Here is a 19,430-nt window from a genome sequence, read left to right as displayed (position 1 = left end):
TCCCAATTGCCCACGTCATAGTTCCGCTCTGCCGGGGTCAACCTGCGAGAAAAGTAGGCACAAGGGTGAAGAATCTTGTCGGACTCCCCGCTCTGGGATAACACGGCTCCTATCCCTGAGTCAGAGGTGTCCACTTCAACCACAAACTGGCGGCAAGGATCGGGCTGCAGTCGAAAACCGGTGTTTCAACTCCCTAAACTCGGCTTTGCACCGATCCGACCAGGTGAAGGGGACTTTTGGGGAGGTCAGGGCTGTCAGGGGGCTAACTACCTGACTGTAGCCCTTAATGAACCTCCTGTAGAAATTTGCAAAGCCGAGGAACTGTTGCAGCTTCCTACGGCTTGTAGGTTGGGGCCAACCTCTCACCGCCGCAACCTTGGCCGGATCAGGGGCGACGGAGTTGGAGGATATGATAAACCCCAGGAAGGACAAAGAAGTGCGGTGGAACTTGCACTTCTCGCCCTTCACAAACAGCCGATTCTCCAACAACCGCTGCAGGACCTGACGTACATGCTGGACGTGAGTCTCAGGATCTGGGGAGAAGATGAGTATATCGTCCAGATATACAAAGATGAATCGATGCAGGAAGTCCCTCAAGACGTCATTAACCAAAGCTTGGAATGTCGCGGGGGCGTTAGTGAGACCGAACGGCATGACCAGGTACTCAAAGTGACCTAACGGGGTGTTAAATGTCGTCTTCCACTCGTCTCCTTTCCAGATCCGAACCAGGTGATACGCATTCCTAAGATCCAGTTTTGTGAAGATCTGGGCTCCATGCAAGGGCGTGAACACTGAATCCAACAGGGGCAAAGGGTATCGATTGCGAACAGTGATCTCGTTTAGCCCTCTGTAGTCAATGCTTGGACGAAGTCCGCCGTCTTTCTTGTCCACAAAAAAGAAACCTGCACCCATCGGGGAGGTGGAGTTCCGGATCAGCCCGGCAGCTAATGAGTCCCGGATGTAGGTCTCCATTGATTCGCGCTCAGGACGTGAGAGGTTGTGCAGCCTGGTGGACGCCCGGGATCAAATCAATGGCACAATCGTACGGACGGTGCGGGGGAAGGGTGAGTGCCAGATCTTTGCTGAAGGCATCAGCAAGATCGTGGTACTCAACCGGCACCACCGTCAGATTGGGGGGGACTTTAACCTCCTCATTAGCTATTAAACTGGGGGGAACCGAGGATCCTAAACACTCCCGGTGGCAGGTTTCGCTCCACTGAGCCACAACCCCAGACGGCCAATCAATCCGGGGATTGTGTTTTACCATCCACGGGAAGCCCAATATCACGCGGGAGGTAGAGGGAGTAACAAAAAACTCAATCTCCTCCCGATGATTCCCAGACACCACCAGAACTACTGGTTGTGTCTTGTGTGTGATTAATGGGAGAAGGGTGCCATCTAGTGCCCGTACCTTCAGAGGCGAAGGAAGCGCCACCAGAGGGAGCCCTACCTCCCTTGCCCATCTGCTGTCCAGCAGATTCCCTTCTGACCCCATGTCCACCAGTGCTGGGGCTTGAAGGGTTAAATCCCCGCTCAGGATCGTAACTGGGAGATGTGTGGAAATACGTGTATGTCCCACGTGAATGTCTTGGCCCACCCTTAACCCAGTTTCTAAGGGCGGGCTTTCATGTTTAACTGCTTGGGGCAGTCTCTCTGCTGATGCTCACTTGAGCCGCAGATAAAGCACTCCCCGTGGGCCAGTCTCCTCTGTCTGTTAGTTGATCTGAATTTGGCCCTGCTCGTGTCCATAGCATCGTCAGCAGGGGGAGCTGTTGCCACACGGAGCGCCGAGTCTGTGGAGCGTGGGGAGGGCGGAACCTTTTCGGACCCAGAAGGGAGAGGGACGGCGCGTGCCCGGCCACGTCCTTCGTCTCACTCCCGACGGCGTTCTTCTAATCGATTGTCTAAACGTATGACTAAATCGATGTCCATCCAAATCCCGTGGTTCCTCCTTGGCCACCAGGTGCTCCTTCAGGACTGGCAACAATCCGTTTATGAAGGCGGCGCAGAGCGCAGTCGTATTCCAGCTGGACCTCGCAGCCGCAATGCGGAAGTCGACTGCGTATTCAGCTGCGCTCCGACACCCCGTCTCATAGACAGCAGCACAGTTGATGCGGTCTCGCCTCTGTTAGGGTGATCAAAAACTGTTCTGAACTCCCTCACAAACCCAGTATAAGAGGTAAGGAGCCGTGAATTCTGCTCCCAAAGCGCTGTAGCCCAAGCGTGTGCCTCGCCTCGAAGCAAATTAATTACATAAGCCACCCTACTGGCGTCTGACGCGTACATCACGGGACGCTGTGCAAAGACGAGCGAACACTGCATTAAAAAGTCAGCGCACGTCTCCACACAACCCCCGTACGGCTCAGGGGGACTTATGTATGCTTCAGGGGATGGTGGGGGGGGTCGTTGAATGACCAGTGGAATGTGTATATTTGGCACCGGGTCAGCAGGAGGAGAAGCTGCAGCAGCACCCTGAGCGCGCGCTTCCACCTGCGTGGTGAGAGCCTCCATCCTGCAATTGAGGATGACGTTCTGCTCGGTCATTAGATCCAACCGGGCAGTAAAGGCGGTGAGGATTTGCTGCAACTCACCAATCACGCCTCCTGCAGACTCCTGTGCACCCTACTCTTCCATTGGCTGTCCAACAGATGGTTGACGCCCCTCGGGATCCATGACGTTGGCTGAGATATCCTGTTGTGAAAGTGTAGTGACACGGACCCACAACAGGGGGCGTAAATGAATGGACAATGAATGAGCCGAAAATAGAACACTTTACTGTTGTGAATGTGCACAACGAAATACAGAAGGTTACAGAATTTGTATGCAGTCAATCTACAGAGGTGACGTGTGGGCAGGCTCGAGGATAGAAGACGTCTGTCCAGAGAAGAACCGGATCCCACACGAGTTCCACTGCCACGGAATCCGGAGGATACTGGAGCCGCCAAGTCCCGAGTCCCCAGGTGGCCACCGTCTCCGGCTGTCGGATCTGGTACTGCTGGCAGGAAGCAGAAACAGTTAGGTGTGGGTGTGTGCACATCCAGTAACACAGTCAGCTAAGCAGGTGGGAATTGAACCTCCACCTCCGCAATACTGAACACAATCAATCCGCTAAACCCGACCGGTTGCTTGTCTTACGAGTCGTGAAGGGTGAGATCCCACACCCTGCCATCACGACTGATTCAGCCTCCCACTGACACAAGCAGACAGGTCCTTCTGAAAAGAATAAACACACGGTTACGTGCAATACGGCACAGTATCTGGCTGAGAGAATTACCTCTAATGGTAGGCGATATCTCGGCAGTGGGGTGGAGATGTCGTCCGGCTTTTATGGAGCGGTTGATGAAGTGGAGATGAGTGACAGCTGTCAAGAGTTGATGAGTGACAGCTGTCACTCCCGGACGTTCCCGTGAGGCGGCAGCGCCCTCTCGTGCCTGAAGCCCACACTTCAGGCAGGGCGCCCTCTGGTGGAGGTGGGCCAGCAGTTTCTCCTCTTCAGCGGCCTACACAACAGCTTCATGATGAAGTGGAGCAGAGGAGGATTTTCTTAAAAAGAAGACCTGAAAGTTCACCGACAATTTGCCAGAAGGTACATCTGACATGCAAGCCTAGATTTGATGTTTTAGTGAAAGAAGACCCTCCTCTGTACCACTTCATTATTTCTTTATAACAAGTTCAAGTTCAAGACATATTCTATGACTTGGAAATGTTCATGTATCCATCTCCTGACTTGTCTGAAGAAAACTGGCAATTAAACTGATTATTTACAGGTATGATACCAAAGGGACTGATTACTTATGCAACCCACCATCTTGGCTTTTATATTTTTACTTAATTTATATCAACTTGTAGAGATTTGTTTTCATATATGTCAAAACGTGCCAGATCTCCGTGGAAATATGACATTTCTGTAACGCACAAACTCCATGTGAGACACCCAACACACACAGTTACCCTAATTACGGAAGCAGTTACACAGAAAGGTGCTTTTGTGTCACTTCTGCGGCTCGGCACATTTTAAGCTTCATGACATACTCACAACTGCCACCATCCTGCGTAAAGGCGGCGTCAATAAAATTCTGGTAAACACTATAGCCCTGTACTACACAAGATAAATTCCTGGGTGAGTGTTATCACCATCAGCACAATGATCAGCTTTGGTGATAAACTCTGCTTTATAGGAAAATAACGATTCTTCAAGATGTGTAGTGTGAGATGATGGGTTAAGCATTCAAAGTCACAGGCTGTTCTGAAGATGAAGCAAAGTGTAATCATGCAATAATTTTGCAAATCTTTGCCAAGATCCCGAAACAGTAACTGCTGTGCATATTCAGAGATTTGTGCATAATGTGAGCTATGAGTCAGCTGTAAAAGTCTCAGAGGGAGTGAAGGAGTCATTGAAACATGGGCAAACAGATGTGGCATGCTTCATTGTCTCGGCAGGAAGACAGAAGTTTAAAATGGTGTCAGACAAGATGAGACAAAATATGTTAATCAACAACCATTTTTTCATGACTAAGACACTACGATGGCGAGGCGATGTCAGTGTTTTAGAACATAGCTGGCTCCTGCAGCTGTGGAGGACAATGTCTGTCATTTTATTACAAATATCTGTTATAATACGGCTTGTTGGGTGGTTAATGGTCCTAGCAGATCATCTAAGATGTCTGTGCGCCCCTATTTGTATCAAGTGAAGTGATCACGTGATTGGATACAAGAGATGTCGGCCTGGTGCAAACCGACTCCTGCCCTAAACCCTAACATGGGCTGAGTTCTCCCAGGGGCAGAGTTTTCTTGTTACCATGATTGAGCAGGTATTCAAGACTCAAGAACTCTTTATTTTTCATTATGCATACACAACGAAATATTGTTAGATAGTTCTCGGTTTCAAAAAGGCACAAGTACTTAAAGTACTTTTAAAAATGCAAACAAACAAATGTGTGCAAAGGAAATATAAGAGATATGATAAGAGACATATTAGCAGCAATGACACTGGAAAACAGATGGCAGAACAATGGTATGGCATAGCAGCAGATGACTGTAAAGTGCGGCACGGTGCAGGTCCTAGACTTTATGGCACAGTGAGTGAGCGTATGTGTGCCTGTAGGGGTCTGATGGTCTGTGTGTGTGTCTACAGGGGGTCAGTGTACAGTTTTCCTGAAGGATGTGGTACAAACAGTCCATTACCTGGGTGGGTGGGATCTGCAGCAATATATCTGGCCCTCTTTTGTATCTGTCTAGCGTATAAGTCCAGCTCTGGGAAAGGACTCCCCACAATCCCTTATGCTGTTCTCCCCACCTGGGCCAAATTATTTCTCTCCTGTGCCGTGCAGGTACACTCAAAAAAATAACTTGCTCGGTGAACAAAAAAAAAAAAAAATTAAAGTATTTCCACCCAAGTAAGATGTGTTAATCCAGCCAGAAACAATTTTGCTGAGTGACCTACTGTAAGTGCAAATTTGTTGGGACAACATGAAGAATTTGCATTACTGTTACCTAATTACCATGTTTTAGGATAACTAGATTTGAAAAAAGTAAATGTAGACCTAAATATAAATTTGTTGGGTCAATATAATTAAATTGCTTTACTGTTTCGTAATTACCATGGTTCAGGCAAACGAGATTTGAAAAAGTAAATGTAGACCTAAATATAAATTTCTTGGGTCAACATGAAAATTCAGTAAGATACGTCTTCTATAATACATTCCAATTCTAAGGTAGAACTACTAGTGTATACTCAGGTATATCTAAATATCTAAAAAAAGAAAAGTAGAATGGAAGAGTAGAATAGAGTAGATTAGAGCCACTTAGGTGCCTGGTCTTGAGAACCGGGGATGGTAGGTTTGTATCAGAAAAAGTCTTGAAAATTTATAGTAGGTAGAAAAACCTAGGTAAATGAGTTGTAAGTAAGACTAGTTAAGAATAAGTTGCACAATGTACAAACAGTATATGTAACATATATGAAGATTACCAGGCACGAATAAACATGTCATACCAAAACTTAACCTAAACCAGTCTGCCGGGGTAGTGAAACCACCAAGCACAGAACTGGAAGTTAAGTAACTACATGAAAATTCAGTAAGGTACAGTGAGGAAAATAAGTATTTGAACACCCTACGATTTTACAAGTTCTCCCACTTAGAAATCATGGAGGGCTCTGAAATTTTCATCTTAGGTGCATGTCCACTGTGAGAGACATAATCTAAAAAACAATTGCGGGAATCACAATGTATGATTTGTTAATAATTTATTTGTATGTTACTGATGCAAATAAGTATTTCAACACCTGTGAAAATCAATGTTAATATTTGGTACAGTAGCCTTTGTTTGCAATTACAGAGGTCAAACATTTCCTGTAGTTTTTCACCAGGTTTTCACAAACACCAGCAGGGATTTTGGTCCACTCCTCCATACAGATCTTCTCCAAATCTTTCAGGTTTGGAGTTTCAGCTCCTCCAAAGATTTTCTATTGAGGTCAGGTCTGGAGACTGGCAAGGCCACTCCAGGACCTTGAAATGCTTCTTACGGAGCCCCTCCTTGGTTGCCCTGGCTGTGTGTTTGGGGTCATTGTCATGCTGGAAGACCCAGCCATGACCCATCTTCAATGCTCTTACTGAGGGAAGGAGGTTGTTTACCAAAATCTCACAATACATGACCCCATCCATGCTCCCTTCAATACGATGCAGTCGTCCTGTCCCCTTTGCAGAAGAGCACCCCCAGAGTATGATGTTTCCACCCCCATGCTTCACGGTTGGGATGGTTTTCTTGGGGTTGTTCTCATCCTCTAAACATGATAAGTGGAGTTGATTCCAAAAAGCTCTATTCTGGTCTCATCTGACCACATGGCCTTCTCCCATGCCTCCTCTGGATCATCCAGATGGTCACTGGTGAACTTCAAATGGGCCTGGACATGGCAGCATCATGTGTTACTAATGGAATCTTTGTGACTGTGGTCCCAGCTCTCTTCAGGTCATTGGCCAGGTCTTCCTGTGTAGTTCTGAGCTTTCTCAGAATCATCCTTACCCCACAAAGTGAGATCTTGCATGGAATCCCAGACCAAGGGAGATTGACAGTCATCTGGTGTTTCTTCCACTTTCTAATAAATAATCATAACAGTTGTTGTCTTCTACCAAGCTGCTTGCTTGTTGTCCTGTAGTCCATCCCAGCCTTGTGCAGGTCTACAGATTTGTCCCTGGTGTCCTTAGACAGCTCTTTGGTCTTGGCTATGGTGGACAGGTTGGAGTGTGATTGACTGAGTGTGTGAAACGGTGTCTTTTATACAGATAAGTTCAAACAGGTGTAATTAATACAGGTAAAGAGTGCAGAATAAGAGGACTTCTTAAAGAAAAATTAACAGGTCTGTGTGAGCCAGAATTCTTGCTGGTTGGTAGGTGTTCAAATACTTATTTGCAGCAGTAACATACAAATAAATTATTAAAAAAATCATACATTGTGTTTTCCAGATTTATTTATTTTTTTTAGATTATGTCTCTCACAGTGGACATGCACCTAAGATGAAAATTTCAGACCCCTCCATGATTTCTAAGTGGGAGAACTTGCAAAACCGTAGGTAGGTTATGATGATGAATTTATGTTGCTGTTACTCAATTACCATGGTTTAGGCAGACTAGATGTTTTAATTTGTTTCCTGCCAAACCATTTTATGTATTCCTCACACTACATGTCCACTTAATAAATCTATTATGGTTTTGAAAAAATATTAAGGAATATTTTTGAAAATTGAATTTTCCTTTTGGGGTCCACATTTTTGGATATATCTGTGGGTTTATATACTATTTTGTTTTTATCATTTTGTTTTGGTTGCAAGTAATCACTTTACCTAAAGGATCATATATTTTTACTATAAATATGTTATCTGCTTAAAAGTGCATGTGGAACTCAGTTGGTTTTAGAACAAAGAGAATCAACTTACCATAGGTTTCGTCTTCGCATGGGTTTTGGGCCTCCCTCTAGGCCCATGGAAGACTAGCAAGAGAAGGATTTGCAAAATAAGGTCTACCTTTTGTCATGCCCACATTGTGTTTTATAAAAACTGTTTCAGTTTCTTTGTTTGGCATTCTGGACGAGTGGATCTCCTGCGAGAGAGTCGTTCTCCAGATTCCAGACCTGTTTTTTAGTGTGATTTTTCTTAAATTTAATCTGAGAAATAGTTTGACTTTGTACTTTGTAAGGGACAGTATTATAGTAAGAATCGGGGTAAAACTAACAACACCAACCCCAGGATTATTTGATACTTGACCATAAGAAAACATGTTTTATAGCTGTGTATGATGTTCCTTCTATCTTGTGTCCAAGAGAAGCTGACAAAAAAAAAAAAATACACCAAAGATACAGGGCATGTGGAAGTCATGTGTGCAAACTCACTCAACACCAAGCATCATGTGTGATGAGTGCATGTAAATAGAGAGAGAAAGAAGGTGAATCATTCTTAGATAACACAACATGTGTGCTATAAGGACATTTTTAATCAGGGTTACCCAGAACTAATTGCATTATTACATGAGCGTTTGTTGATGAAGATGAAAGTACAGTTCACAGTTTTGTAATCAGGTTACATGTGTGCTGTGAGGGCATTTTAGTGAACATTTTCTAGATGTAAATTCCATATAATTGATCTTCTAGAGGTTAAGGTTTAGGTTAAGATGATGGTTATCAGAAAGTGTTGATACAAGGCTTAATTTTCCTGATGTTGCATTCAACTGTTGTTTCTTAAAGCATATTATCCAAGAATTATACTTCATTTCAAAGACCCCGAATGCATGTAAGAAAGTCTTCTTCAACATAAATGCAATAAAAGTTAGTTCAGCCACACTTTAGGGTCACAGTCACTGGAGTTTCTCATTCATATGGTGAGGGATAATACACAAACTGGACACAGCAGCTTTTCAGTTGAACAGAAACTCTAGGCAGTATAACTGAATCAAGACGATCTTTGATGAGTGAATGGATATGTTGCAGACTTGCTGTCCTTGTCAATGCTCTGAATAATTACAAACCAATCAACCAATCCTTGGCTTGTTTGCATGGATAAGAAGCACCTGCTTTCCTCCCTGTTGAAACCAAAATAATCAGCTGTGTCTATTTTGGCATCATGAGTATAATTAGGCAGTCCCAGGTGCTCTCCTTCCATCTCTGTATGTGTTAGAAAGGTTTTCAGTCTTCAGAGCTCAGTAATGAAGGTTAAGAAATGGATTGACTCCAAACATGAACCTCTTATTCTAATATTACTGAAATGTTAGTTTGTAGCATGTTGTAAGAAAACATGTGGTTATGGGCCTGATTTGTTTTTTTTTTTTTAACTTTGTCACCAAGATACAGGATCTGTTCAAAGAATCCTCATGCTTGAACATTAAGGTTAAATCATTAGCCAATAACATAAAAGCTCACACTATATTTTCCAGACTGTCATTTTTTGAACTAGTTTACAATTTATACTCTGGTGTGAATTATATAACGAAAAATCATACATTCATTATGAATAATAATATCAATTATAATGACTGTTTATTTATGTAGGACTTTCCCAGGAATCAAAGTGCTAAACAAAATAAAGTCTAATAATGGAAGAATAAATAGCAATAATAAAAAGTACAACCCCAATTCCAGTGAAGTTGGGATGTTGTGTAAAATATAAATAAAAACAGAATACAATGATTTGCAAATCCTCTTCAACCTATATTCAATTGAATACACCACAAAGACATGATATTTAATGTTCAAACTGATAAACTTTATTGTTTTTGTGCAAATATTTGCTCATTTTGAAATGGATGCCTGTAACACGTTTCAAAAAAGTTGGGACAGTGGTATGTTTACCACTGTGTTACATCACCTTTCCTTCTAACAACACTCAATAAGTGTTTGGGAACTGAGGACATTAATTGTTGAAGCTTTCTAGGTGGAATTCTTTCCCATTCTTGCTTGATATATGACTTCAGTTGTTCAACAGTCCGGGGTCTCCGTTGTCATATTTTGCCAATAATGCGCCACATTTTTCAATGGGCGACAGGTCTGGACTGCAGGCAGGCCGGTCTAGTACCTGCACTCTTTTACTACAAAGCCACGCTGTTGTAACATGTGCAGAATGTGGCTTGGCATTGTCTTGCTGAAATAAGCAGGGACGTCCCTCAAAAAGATGTTGCTTGGATGGCAGCATGTGTTGCTCCAAAACCTGAATGTACATTACAGCATTGATGGTGCCATCACAGATGTGTAAGTTACCCATACCCCCATACCATCACAGATGCTGGCTTTTGAACTTTACGCTGGTAGCAATCTGGATGGTCTCTTTCCTTATTTTGTCCGGAGGACATGCGTCCATGATTTCCAAGAACAATTTGAAATGTGGACTCATCAGACCACAGCACACTTTTCCACTTTGCGTCTGTCCATTTCAAATGAGAAATGAGTGTTAATCCATATGTACATGGAATTTCTTTTTTCTTCTGTTTTTAATTGCTAATACATTTGCAAACATTAAAAAAAAAAAAAAATACCTTTCTATGTCATTATGTGGTGTTGTGAGTAGCACTTTGAGGGAAAAATTAATTTACTCAGTTTTGCAATAAGGTTGTAACATTACAAAATGTGGAAAAAGTGAGGTGCTGTGAATACGTTCTGGATGCATTACATGCGCGTATAGATAGATAGATAGATAGATAGATAGATAGATAGATAGATAGATAGATAGATAGATAGATAGATAGATAGATAGATAGATAGATAGATAGATAGATAGATAGATAGATAGATAGATAGATAGATAGATAGATAGATAGATAGATAGATAGATAGATAGATAGATAGATAGATAGATAGATAGATAGATAGATAGATAGATAGATCATTTAAAAATAAAATCATAAGGAGTTCACAACAAAATAAAACAAAAAAATAGGCCAGTCAAAAAAAAAAAGTCCTCCGTGGCAAGTCAGCGGAGGCACACATGATTTGTCCTGAGATGCTTACGCATCTGGATGCTGTTGAGCTGTCATGGCTGACACGCTTATACAATGTTGCATGGAAGTCAGTGGCAATGCCTCTAGATTAGCAAACTGGCGTCCCAGTCTTTTAAAATGTGGACCAACGAGTGTGTTCCAGTTATAGAAGGATCACACTTCTCAAACTTCACAAACCTTGACCGTTAGTTGAACCTCAGATTGAGCAGGTGCAATGCAGCTTCCGTCTTGGTCATGGACCGGTGGACCAGCTCTTAACCCTTGCAAGGATTTAGAACAGTTTTGGGAGTATGACCACCTAGTAAGCATGTGTTTTGTGGCAGAAGTAGCTTATATCTGGGTCCCTTGAGGTGTCCTGTGGGGGGCCTATGGACATATGTCAATAAATATAGACAGCATTCTCTAAATCAATAAAATATACTGCTTTTTGAGTACCAAGTTGTCTTGTCCATGTATATTCGATCTAGACACAGAGGTGCCTTGCACCTACTTCCAGTAACATAGCTTCAGTGGCTGATTTAATTTAATTTTGTGCTTATTGCCATTGACACATGCAAAATCCTCATTTACCTACTGCTGTCTATGTCACAATACCGTCCACTATCAATTGCACATTTACTCTTTGTAAATCAGTCACAAAATTGTCTCCACCTCAGTGTGCAAAGGTTTGGATTGCCCACGCTATTTAGCACTCATATCTGGAGTCTTAGTATATCAGGCCATGTGTATCTTCAACAGAGGTCCAATGAAGACATGATGAATTAATGTGAACAAATATTTCTGTTCTTCAACAGGCCCTGGTATGACTCATCATCATTTTCTCTGTGGATAGCACTTTGCCAAAACATTCATTTCTCTGATGACTACACATTTAAATTTCATATCTGTGACATAGCTTATTTTAGACAGGTATGCATTATTGAGTGCTCTCTGAACAGCAGCTGTGGTGTTTATTTGCCGTTACTAGCATGGTTGCAATGCTAAGTCTTTTGGGAATGAGTGCAAAGTGCCAGAGTGACTGACTCGGTGATTAACGAACAGTGACACCGTGTTTTCTGTACAACACTTGCCCTTATTTTCTCTCTGTTGTCTCTGTTGTAGGTTATGCCACCCCAAAGGCTTCCCGGATCCCCAGCAGTGAAAGAGAAGGGCTGATAATTATTGTCCCCCAGGTCCCTGCTGCTTTGCATCCCATCTCCTCCTATCCCCCCCTCTAACTTTGCCCCCACCTCCCAAATGCACTGACCGCAGTCACTCCTAACCCTGCCACCCCAGCCCTAAAGTCCATATCCTCCACTTTGGGATTCATCCAGTCACCCCTACTCTCATTATCCTTTCACCAGTCCACATAACCATATCCCCTCCAAAGCTGGTCTTTTATTTTATTCTCCCCACGGACAGCTACTCCAGCAATCTTGGTTTCTGTCTCCTTATCTTTTCTCTGCTCCCTCTGGCTGCCCCTCAGGCCTCATGGCTACAGGAGGTCATGCTCCTGAGATAGACGTTTTGGTAAATCTACAACAGGTAAGAATTGTTAATTTGGATGTGTTGAGTGCAGTTCACTATATAATGATTGAAATACAAACATTTGTAAGTTATGTCTTGCATGCTGCATTGTGCCATGAAATTAAAATTAAATTTGGCTAACACCTGCTGCTAGAGGGTTCGATGGGCTCGCACAGTGCACACTCTGTCTGTCAGCCGCTGGTGTGCGCAGATAGTTGTAGTAACAGGTGTACAAGGCATTGGAAGCAGCTACAAAATTACACGGTTTGCATATGATTCCTGCTTCATGCGCACTTAATGCGCAATTTGACCAAATTCGCACGATGTGTGATGGGGCCCTAAGGCATAACGTCCTCATTGACATCACTTGTGGGAGGATTTTACATTTTAAAATCCTTCTCAGAAAATCAGCAGTTGGCTAACAATGATATGTGTCAGTAGTCTAATCAGCTTGTGCTAAACATAAGCAGATTAAATCACTCACTCTCCACTGAAGGTGGATAATATCAGAGAAAAGATACCACTTTGGAATTGTCTAACAGGATATGTCAGTCAAGGTTGTTTTTTGTTTTTCTGATTTTGACACAATTTCCTTTGAGAGGTTGTGTGAAATTTGATGGCAGCCAGTTGTTCCACATGTTCCCTTGACCCATTGCCTACTAGAATGGTAAAGGTATTCTGGTCTCTGTTAGGGCTTTTTTTCCTGAACATTGGAAAAGTGTTATTAACCACTGAAATTGTTCCAGCTTGTTTTAAAGCTGCTGTGATAAAGCCTCTTCTTAAGAAACCTAGTCTGAATTCTGGGTTGTTGAACTGTAGGCCTATTTCAAACTAATCTTTTTTGTTAGTTTGTTTTTTTCAGCAGTGCTAGAAAAGGTGATTGCTAAACAGCTTATTGGCTATCTCTCTAAGAATTATTTTTTGAGCCCCTACAGACAGCTTTCGGGGCTTATCACTTCCACGGAGACCGTACTTACTAGGGTTGTGAATGATTTGTCGATGGCTATGAATGTGGATTCTATGTCGGTGTTCCTGCTGCTTGATTTGAGTGCAGCTTTTGATACAGCTGATCACAATATTTTGTTTGAAAGAACTGAGAATTATTTTGGTATTTCTGGACGGATGCTTTCATGGCTGAGATCATACTTACTGGGCTGTCTGGGACTGCAGAACCTGTTCAGAGGTACTGAGTGTCCATCTGTAAGAGTGATCTACTATACAAACCTAGTAATTCACTAAACCTAGTAATAACAGTTACTCAAAGACAGAAAAATATATTGCTGCAAAAAGCCGACTTCGTATCTACTTATCCTTCTGTCATTCATGTGTGTTGATTAAAAAAAATGTTGAAAATGGATATGATGAGTTTTAAATGGATGTAATTTGGATAAAATTAGATTTTTATCTGAAAAGTCAATGTATATTTAGACATCATAGTTTAACACCACAGATTGTTTGTTGCTGGCCAATGAGCAATGTCAGTGGTACATGTGATTAAAACATCATAGTCGTAGAATATTATTTCACTGCAATTAGTTTCACTGCAATTATTTTTGAAGTGGGACACTGCCTTTAGTTATGTCATTATCACACACACATAATTTCCTCTCATGAAGGCAGTAAGAGTGTCTGGAATGAAATGAACATAAATGGCTTTGAGTTGTTGAGTTGTTCTGTGCAAACGTCTTCACAGTGGGATGAGTCACACTCGGTTCTGTTACAAAACGCTCACGGTCTGTACAACAGAATGCTTTGTATCTGTTACTGAACTCCACAGGCCTGTGCTCTGAAGAAGCTACTCTGCGATATGAGTATGAAACGTGTTCCCAGTGCACAAAGTTTGATGTGACACTGGTTTTGTTTTGGAAGGCATGTGTGCAAAGTATTTTTAGGCTTGCTTTCCACTCGGAAAAGTTGATCACAGCGCAGAGCAAATTTTATTGGTAGTTTCCACCTTACGCAGTTGGTTTTTTTAATAGCCAAAAAAATAAAACAACTTTTTTTTTCATTTATTTATTTCATTTAATTTTCATTTATTTATATAGTGTTATTTATATAGTGCCAAATCACACTAGTCTGTTTCTGAAACATGGTGCATGTGATATCCCTTTTTACCCGTCAGTTCTAGTGCTTTCCCCATAAATCAATGTTTTTCTCATCTTTGCGTTTCATTTCCTGAAACTAATAGCGACTGTGCAGGCGGGTAGCCAGACAGGCAAGGGGATGAAAGTACCCCCTCCCTCAGACATAAAGGTATTTTTGCACTTAATAATCATAGCAGCAGCTTGCAGGGGTGGTGGCTAAGCAATTAAGCATGCTTGTGTGCAGCGCAGAAGGTTCCTGCTTCAAGGATGTCCATTCTCCATGTAATGTGGAGTTGTATCCAGTGTAAAACTTGTGCCAAATCAATATGCCAATTTCCCTTGGATCTGCTGTGGTAACCCCGAGTGAAACAAGGGAGAAGCTGAAGGAACTTTCTAATAATAATGACACTGAATGTGTTTTTAACAGCTAAAATGTTGTTCAACCAATAATACTTTGTGTCCTAATTTTATGACTATAATGTTGCACAAAGTGAAATTGAGCCACATAAAAATCTATTTAACTTTTAAGAATAAATAAATAAATATTAAGGAGCAGCTTGGATTGAAGTTGGGTTTTTTCTTAATGCATGGCAGAATGGACTGCATTTATATAGCGCTTTTCCATCTGCATCAGACGCTCAAAGCGCTTTACAATTATGCCTCACATTCACCCCGATGTCAAGGTGCTGCCATACAAGGCGCTCACTACACACCAGGAGCAATAGGGGATTAAAGGCCTTGCCCAAGGGCCCTTAGTAATTTTCCAGTCAGGCGGGGATTTGAACCCATGATCTTCTGGACTCAAGCCCAACACCTTAACCACTAGACCATCACCTCCCCTAACTGTTAAACTGAGTTGGGCTTGACAGTTTGCGAACCTTTGTTCGTGACTGGGGGCACCAAGGGGGAGGTCAGTGTGGCCCTTAGATTGAACGCATACATGTGTGACCATACACACACACACACACACACACACACACACACACACACACACACACACACACACACACACACACACACACACACACACACACACACACACAGTCAGCCTTATATTTTAGATCACAACCTGCCCCTCTATGCAATTATAATTGCAATTAGAATTAAGCAATCAACATCAAACTTGCTATGGTGGCTGGGGCCCTTAGTTTGAAAGTGTATGTGCATGAACACACACATGTTCAGTCTTATATATTAGATCATGACCTGCTCACTAGAACCCTTATTTTCGCAGTTCACTTGTACTCGGGTCAGGTAGCAAGCATAGCACTTTTCTTACTACATAGTAGCGGCTGGCTAGGGTGCATCTTAATTACAATCCAAATGGGTCAGTGTGCTGCATGCGAGTTAAGGTGCTCATTTTTTTCAATTAAAATGTATCTGCTGTGTACGGCGTGCCAGAGCATTGCAATGATATGACATGCTATCGTGTATTTTTTATCATCAATCACTTGAGTCTCATGAATTTCTATGAAAATTAATGATGACAACATACACACAATGCAGTGCAACTTATTATAATGTTACTAAAGTGACATGAAATATACAATGACATGGCTAAGGGCCCCTTCACATGTAACACAAGGTTTGGTGAATGAGGCCAAAACCTTGAAAGTCAACGAAAGTCCAGATTTCTTGTTTTGTTAGGGCTTCTTTGCCCTTTGTTAAGTGCTGTGTGACTGGGCCATAAGGACCAAATAATGAGAGCACAGAAGGTGAAGTCTGAACAATGACTGTACTGTTTAAATGTAAGACAGTCATGTTACTGGTAATGATGTGTAATTGATGCCTGAGGACTTGACGGTCTATGTTGGAAATGACAAAGCCAAAGGAATTTGGTTCCTTTGGCTGTTGCATCCATGGACATGGATGCAAAACAGGAAGTAATTTACTGACATGAAGGAATTAATGCGCTCATATCATGAACACATCAAACACCTCTGCACATCCAACTGTCCAGCCTGCGTCGCGCTGAAGGACACCACATCATGTAGACTATAGCTCATGTGGCGGATGTGTCATTTGGATTGCCAGCTGGCCGTTCACATGATCAGATGGATATATTCACATGGGGCAGCCTGGCTGATGGTGTCTGCAGTACGCACTGAGGTGGAGCAGAACGCATTCCAAAGGTGATATGTCTTTTTATTTTTTAACCGTTTGAAGAGAGCTCACCAACACATGTGAATCGAGGTGGAGTGTTGAGAGGTTATGTTCTTCATTGCACGATATGTGTTCTCCTGCTGTGAGTAGCAATGAAACAGAGGTCAGATGCAGCTGTGGCTGCATGCTCATCACCTGTGCACACTGAGACATGGTTGGGGCAATCCAAATGTGATCTAGTATATTTTTTTTATTTTTCACCATGTCATCATCATTTGCAGGCACATGTGCACCACTGTGCCTTGCATATGGGTGATTGGAGCATATGTGACAATATGTGTTCCCCAACTTTGCATTGCAGACACTGCGGCTGGCTGTGGGCCATGGTCAGCTCCATCCCTGGTTGATTTCGAATGCCATCCAACCCTTGACATGATTACATGTCAACCACGGTCCCCTGACAAAAGCAACATGCTCACATTAATGGACTCATGGCTTCAGAATGTGGGGCAGTTGAGCTGCCCATGCTGATCTGTCACTCAGGCTGTCACTTGATGGATGGACCATGTGGATGTTGCGATTACATTTCATGTGACGTGCCTGTCTGGTCAGATGGTGTGCTGCCACTGTGACACACAGCCAGAGTGGCTGGCTTTTTATTTCTATCTCTGTTGTGGTGGTGTGGGAATGCTGCTGACCGATGAGTCCACCTCAAGCAGGACATGCTGGAAATGCCTTAATGTTTGCTCCACAGCTGTCAGCTGCTCCATCATGGACATTGCAGCCATCCAGATGTGTGCACTATGCTGACAGCGATCACACTGTGCTGTGGCCACCATTCATGCCTTTGCCACCTCTGCTGCATGTGGCTCGTGGGTTGGGGACACACACACACCGCACACTTGCACGCCATTTGTGTTGCTCAGTGTCGGGGGGGGGAGCACACTCGCACGTCATTTGTGTTGCTAGGGGCAGGGCGGTGGCAAACTCACACGTCATTTGTGTTGCTCGAGAGGAAACGGCAAACTCGCAGGGCACAAAATGTGGGGCCATTTGCGCAGGCAGCTTGAAAGTGGTTGCCTGCGCTCTGCTTTTGTGCTTGCTTCGCAAATATGCCCAGCCTTTTCTAAGTGCCCCGCGAGTGCTGTTGGATGTTCATGGGTCGAATGGCCACTCACCCGCAATTCACCACCATTCGGCCGCTGGTGTGAAGGCTGCCTCAATTGCACCATTCAGCCAGGGTTCATCATGGCCGATGAGTTCCTGCAGCCCCTTGGCCATGGCACGATATGTCTGACCTGCGTTCCACGTGCTGTGCGAATGTTGCGAGCATGATCAGATTGGAGTGTGACCACCTCTTGCCTGCCATTCGAATGGGTTTCAGGCATGTGCAACACATGAATGTAGCATGCACGTGCTGTGCCCGAATGGATGTGGCAACTGCTGTATGAGGCATTCGAGTGCGGCTCCGATTTTTCATGAGTGCCATTCGAATCCTTTGTGAGCCATTTGACCTCATTCGTGTTATGTGTGAAGGGGAAGTAAAATTAAATTCTTCTCTATTACCCATGTGTAGAACAAATAACTAAGCTAGTAAAAATATAAAAATCAAAACAATGTTTTGCATAAGTCCACACGCCATCAAGTATAACACAACCAAACCATCACTTTTACTGCAAACTTGCTGTAAAAGTTAATTTTAACGTGCTTACATTCTGCTCTGTGCCAGTGCAACAGCTAGGAAAACACAAGTATTGGATCACAGCTCGGTATTGGCAGATACTCAGTGTTAAATGACTGGGAATCATTGGGATCAGGACAAAATATTTTATTGGGACATCCCAAGTTTTCTGTAAAATATCTGAAGGGATGATGCTCTTCCAGTTTTTCTATCAGTACAATTATTATTAAGATTAAGGAACTGTGTTGAAACTCTCGTATTCAAGCTGTTGGAATCAGGAAGAGACCAATATTGTTTGATTGTAATTACTCAAAAACATCACTTCCGCAGGGAGCATAACAGTAACACTGATATGTTTGTTAGCAGTGATCTCTCTTTCCGGCAAGTATGCCAAGTCCTTCAATCAGACAGCATAGAATGAAGGGAAGTGCTTGCTGTTTTGAATATGAGCAACTAAGAACATCAGGAAGCGACAAAACACAGAGCGTGCTTCACACCAAAACAAACTGATTGCACTTTGTCTTCAGTATGCAGGACTTGACTTCATTTTAAACTGTTGCTGGGAGCATCTGCTGGAAGATCCTTTTAGCAAGACAGTGGATTTTGTAATCTATAGCAGCTGCCTACAGGACAGAAAGAATGCATGATGCTGCCACATGCTGCATCATCGTGCAGCCTGAAGGCATCAGCAGTGACATCTGGCAGACCACACAAGCAGTCTTGATCGGGAGGCATCCGAGGCATCTTGGATTTTATGGGTATTATGTGTCATCATGCAGAGCTACATCCGTATGTTGTAATATGACATGATTGCAGCTGACACACTGGAATTATGTCAACTGCATTAATACATTTTCTTTTGTCCTAGTGGATTTTTAATGCATATAGAATTAAGTACAAAGGCTTGAACGATGAAAGACACTGCATTACTAGCAGCCATATTAAATGATCCATTCCACAGGGTTGTATTAATGTTGTCAAGAGCTGGATGCCTGATTTTCTGCAGCTTGACAGTGAAGTTCTTATTTGTGCTCCAGCCTGCCAAGCCAAGTTGAATGGTTTCTTCCAGCTTTCACCGAA

General features: G+C 43.0%; 1 protein-coding gene across 1 annotated transcript in view; it reads left to right on the top strand.

The window, feature by feature from the left end:
• slc4a3 (solute carrier family 4 member 3) overlaps positions 1 to 19,430 on the top strand; it is a 147,274-nt gene that overhangs the window by 13,126 nt on the left and 114,718 nt on the right. The window contains exon 2 of the mRNA XM_034186203.1: positions 12,078 to 12,500. Coding sequence (XP_034042094.1) covers positions 12,447 to 12,500 — 54 coding nt within the window. The 5' untranslated portion in view covers positions 12,078 to 12,446. The remainder of the gene's footprint in view (positions 1 to 12,077; positions 12,501 to 19,430) is intronic.

The sequence above is a fragment of the Thalassophryne amazonica genome, chromosome 14, assembly GCF_902500255.1.
Source record: "Thalassophryne amazonica chromosome 14, fThaAma1.1, whole genome shotgun sequence".
Classification (NCBI taxonomy): domain Eukaryota; kingdom Metazoa; phylum Chordata; class Actinopteri; order Batrachoidiformes; family Batrachoididae; genus Thalassophryne; species Thalassophryne amazonica.
This window is presented reverse-complemented; position numbering and strand designations above follow the sequence as displayed.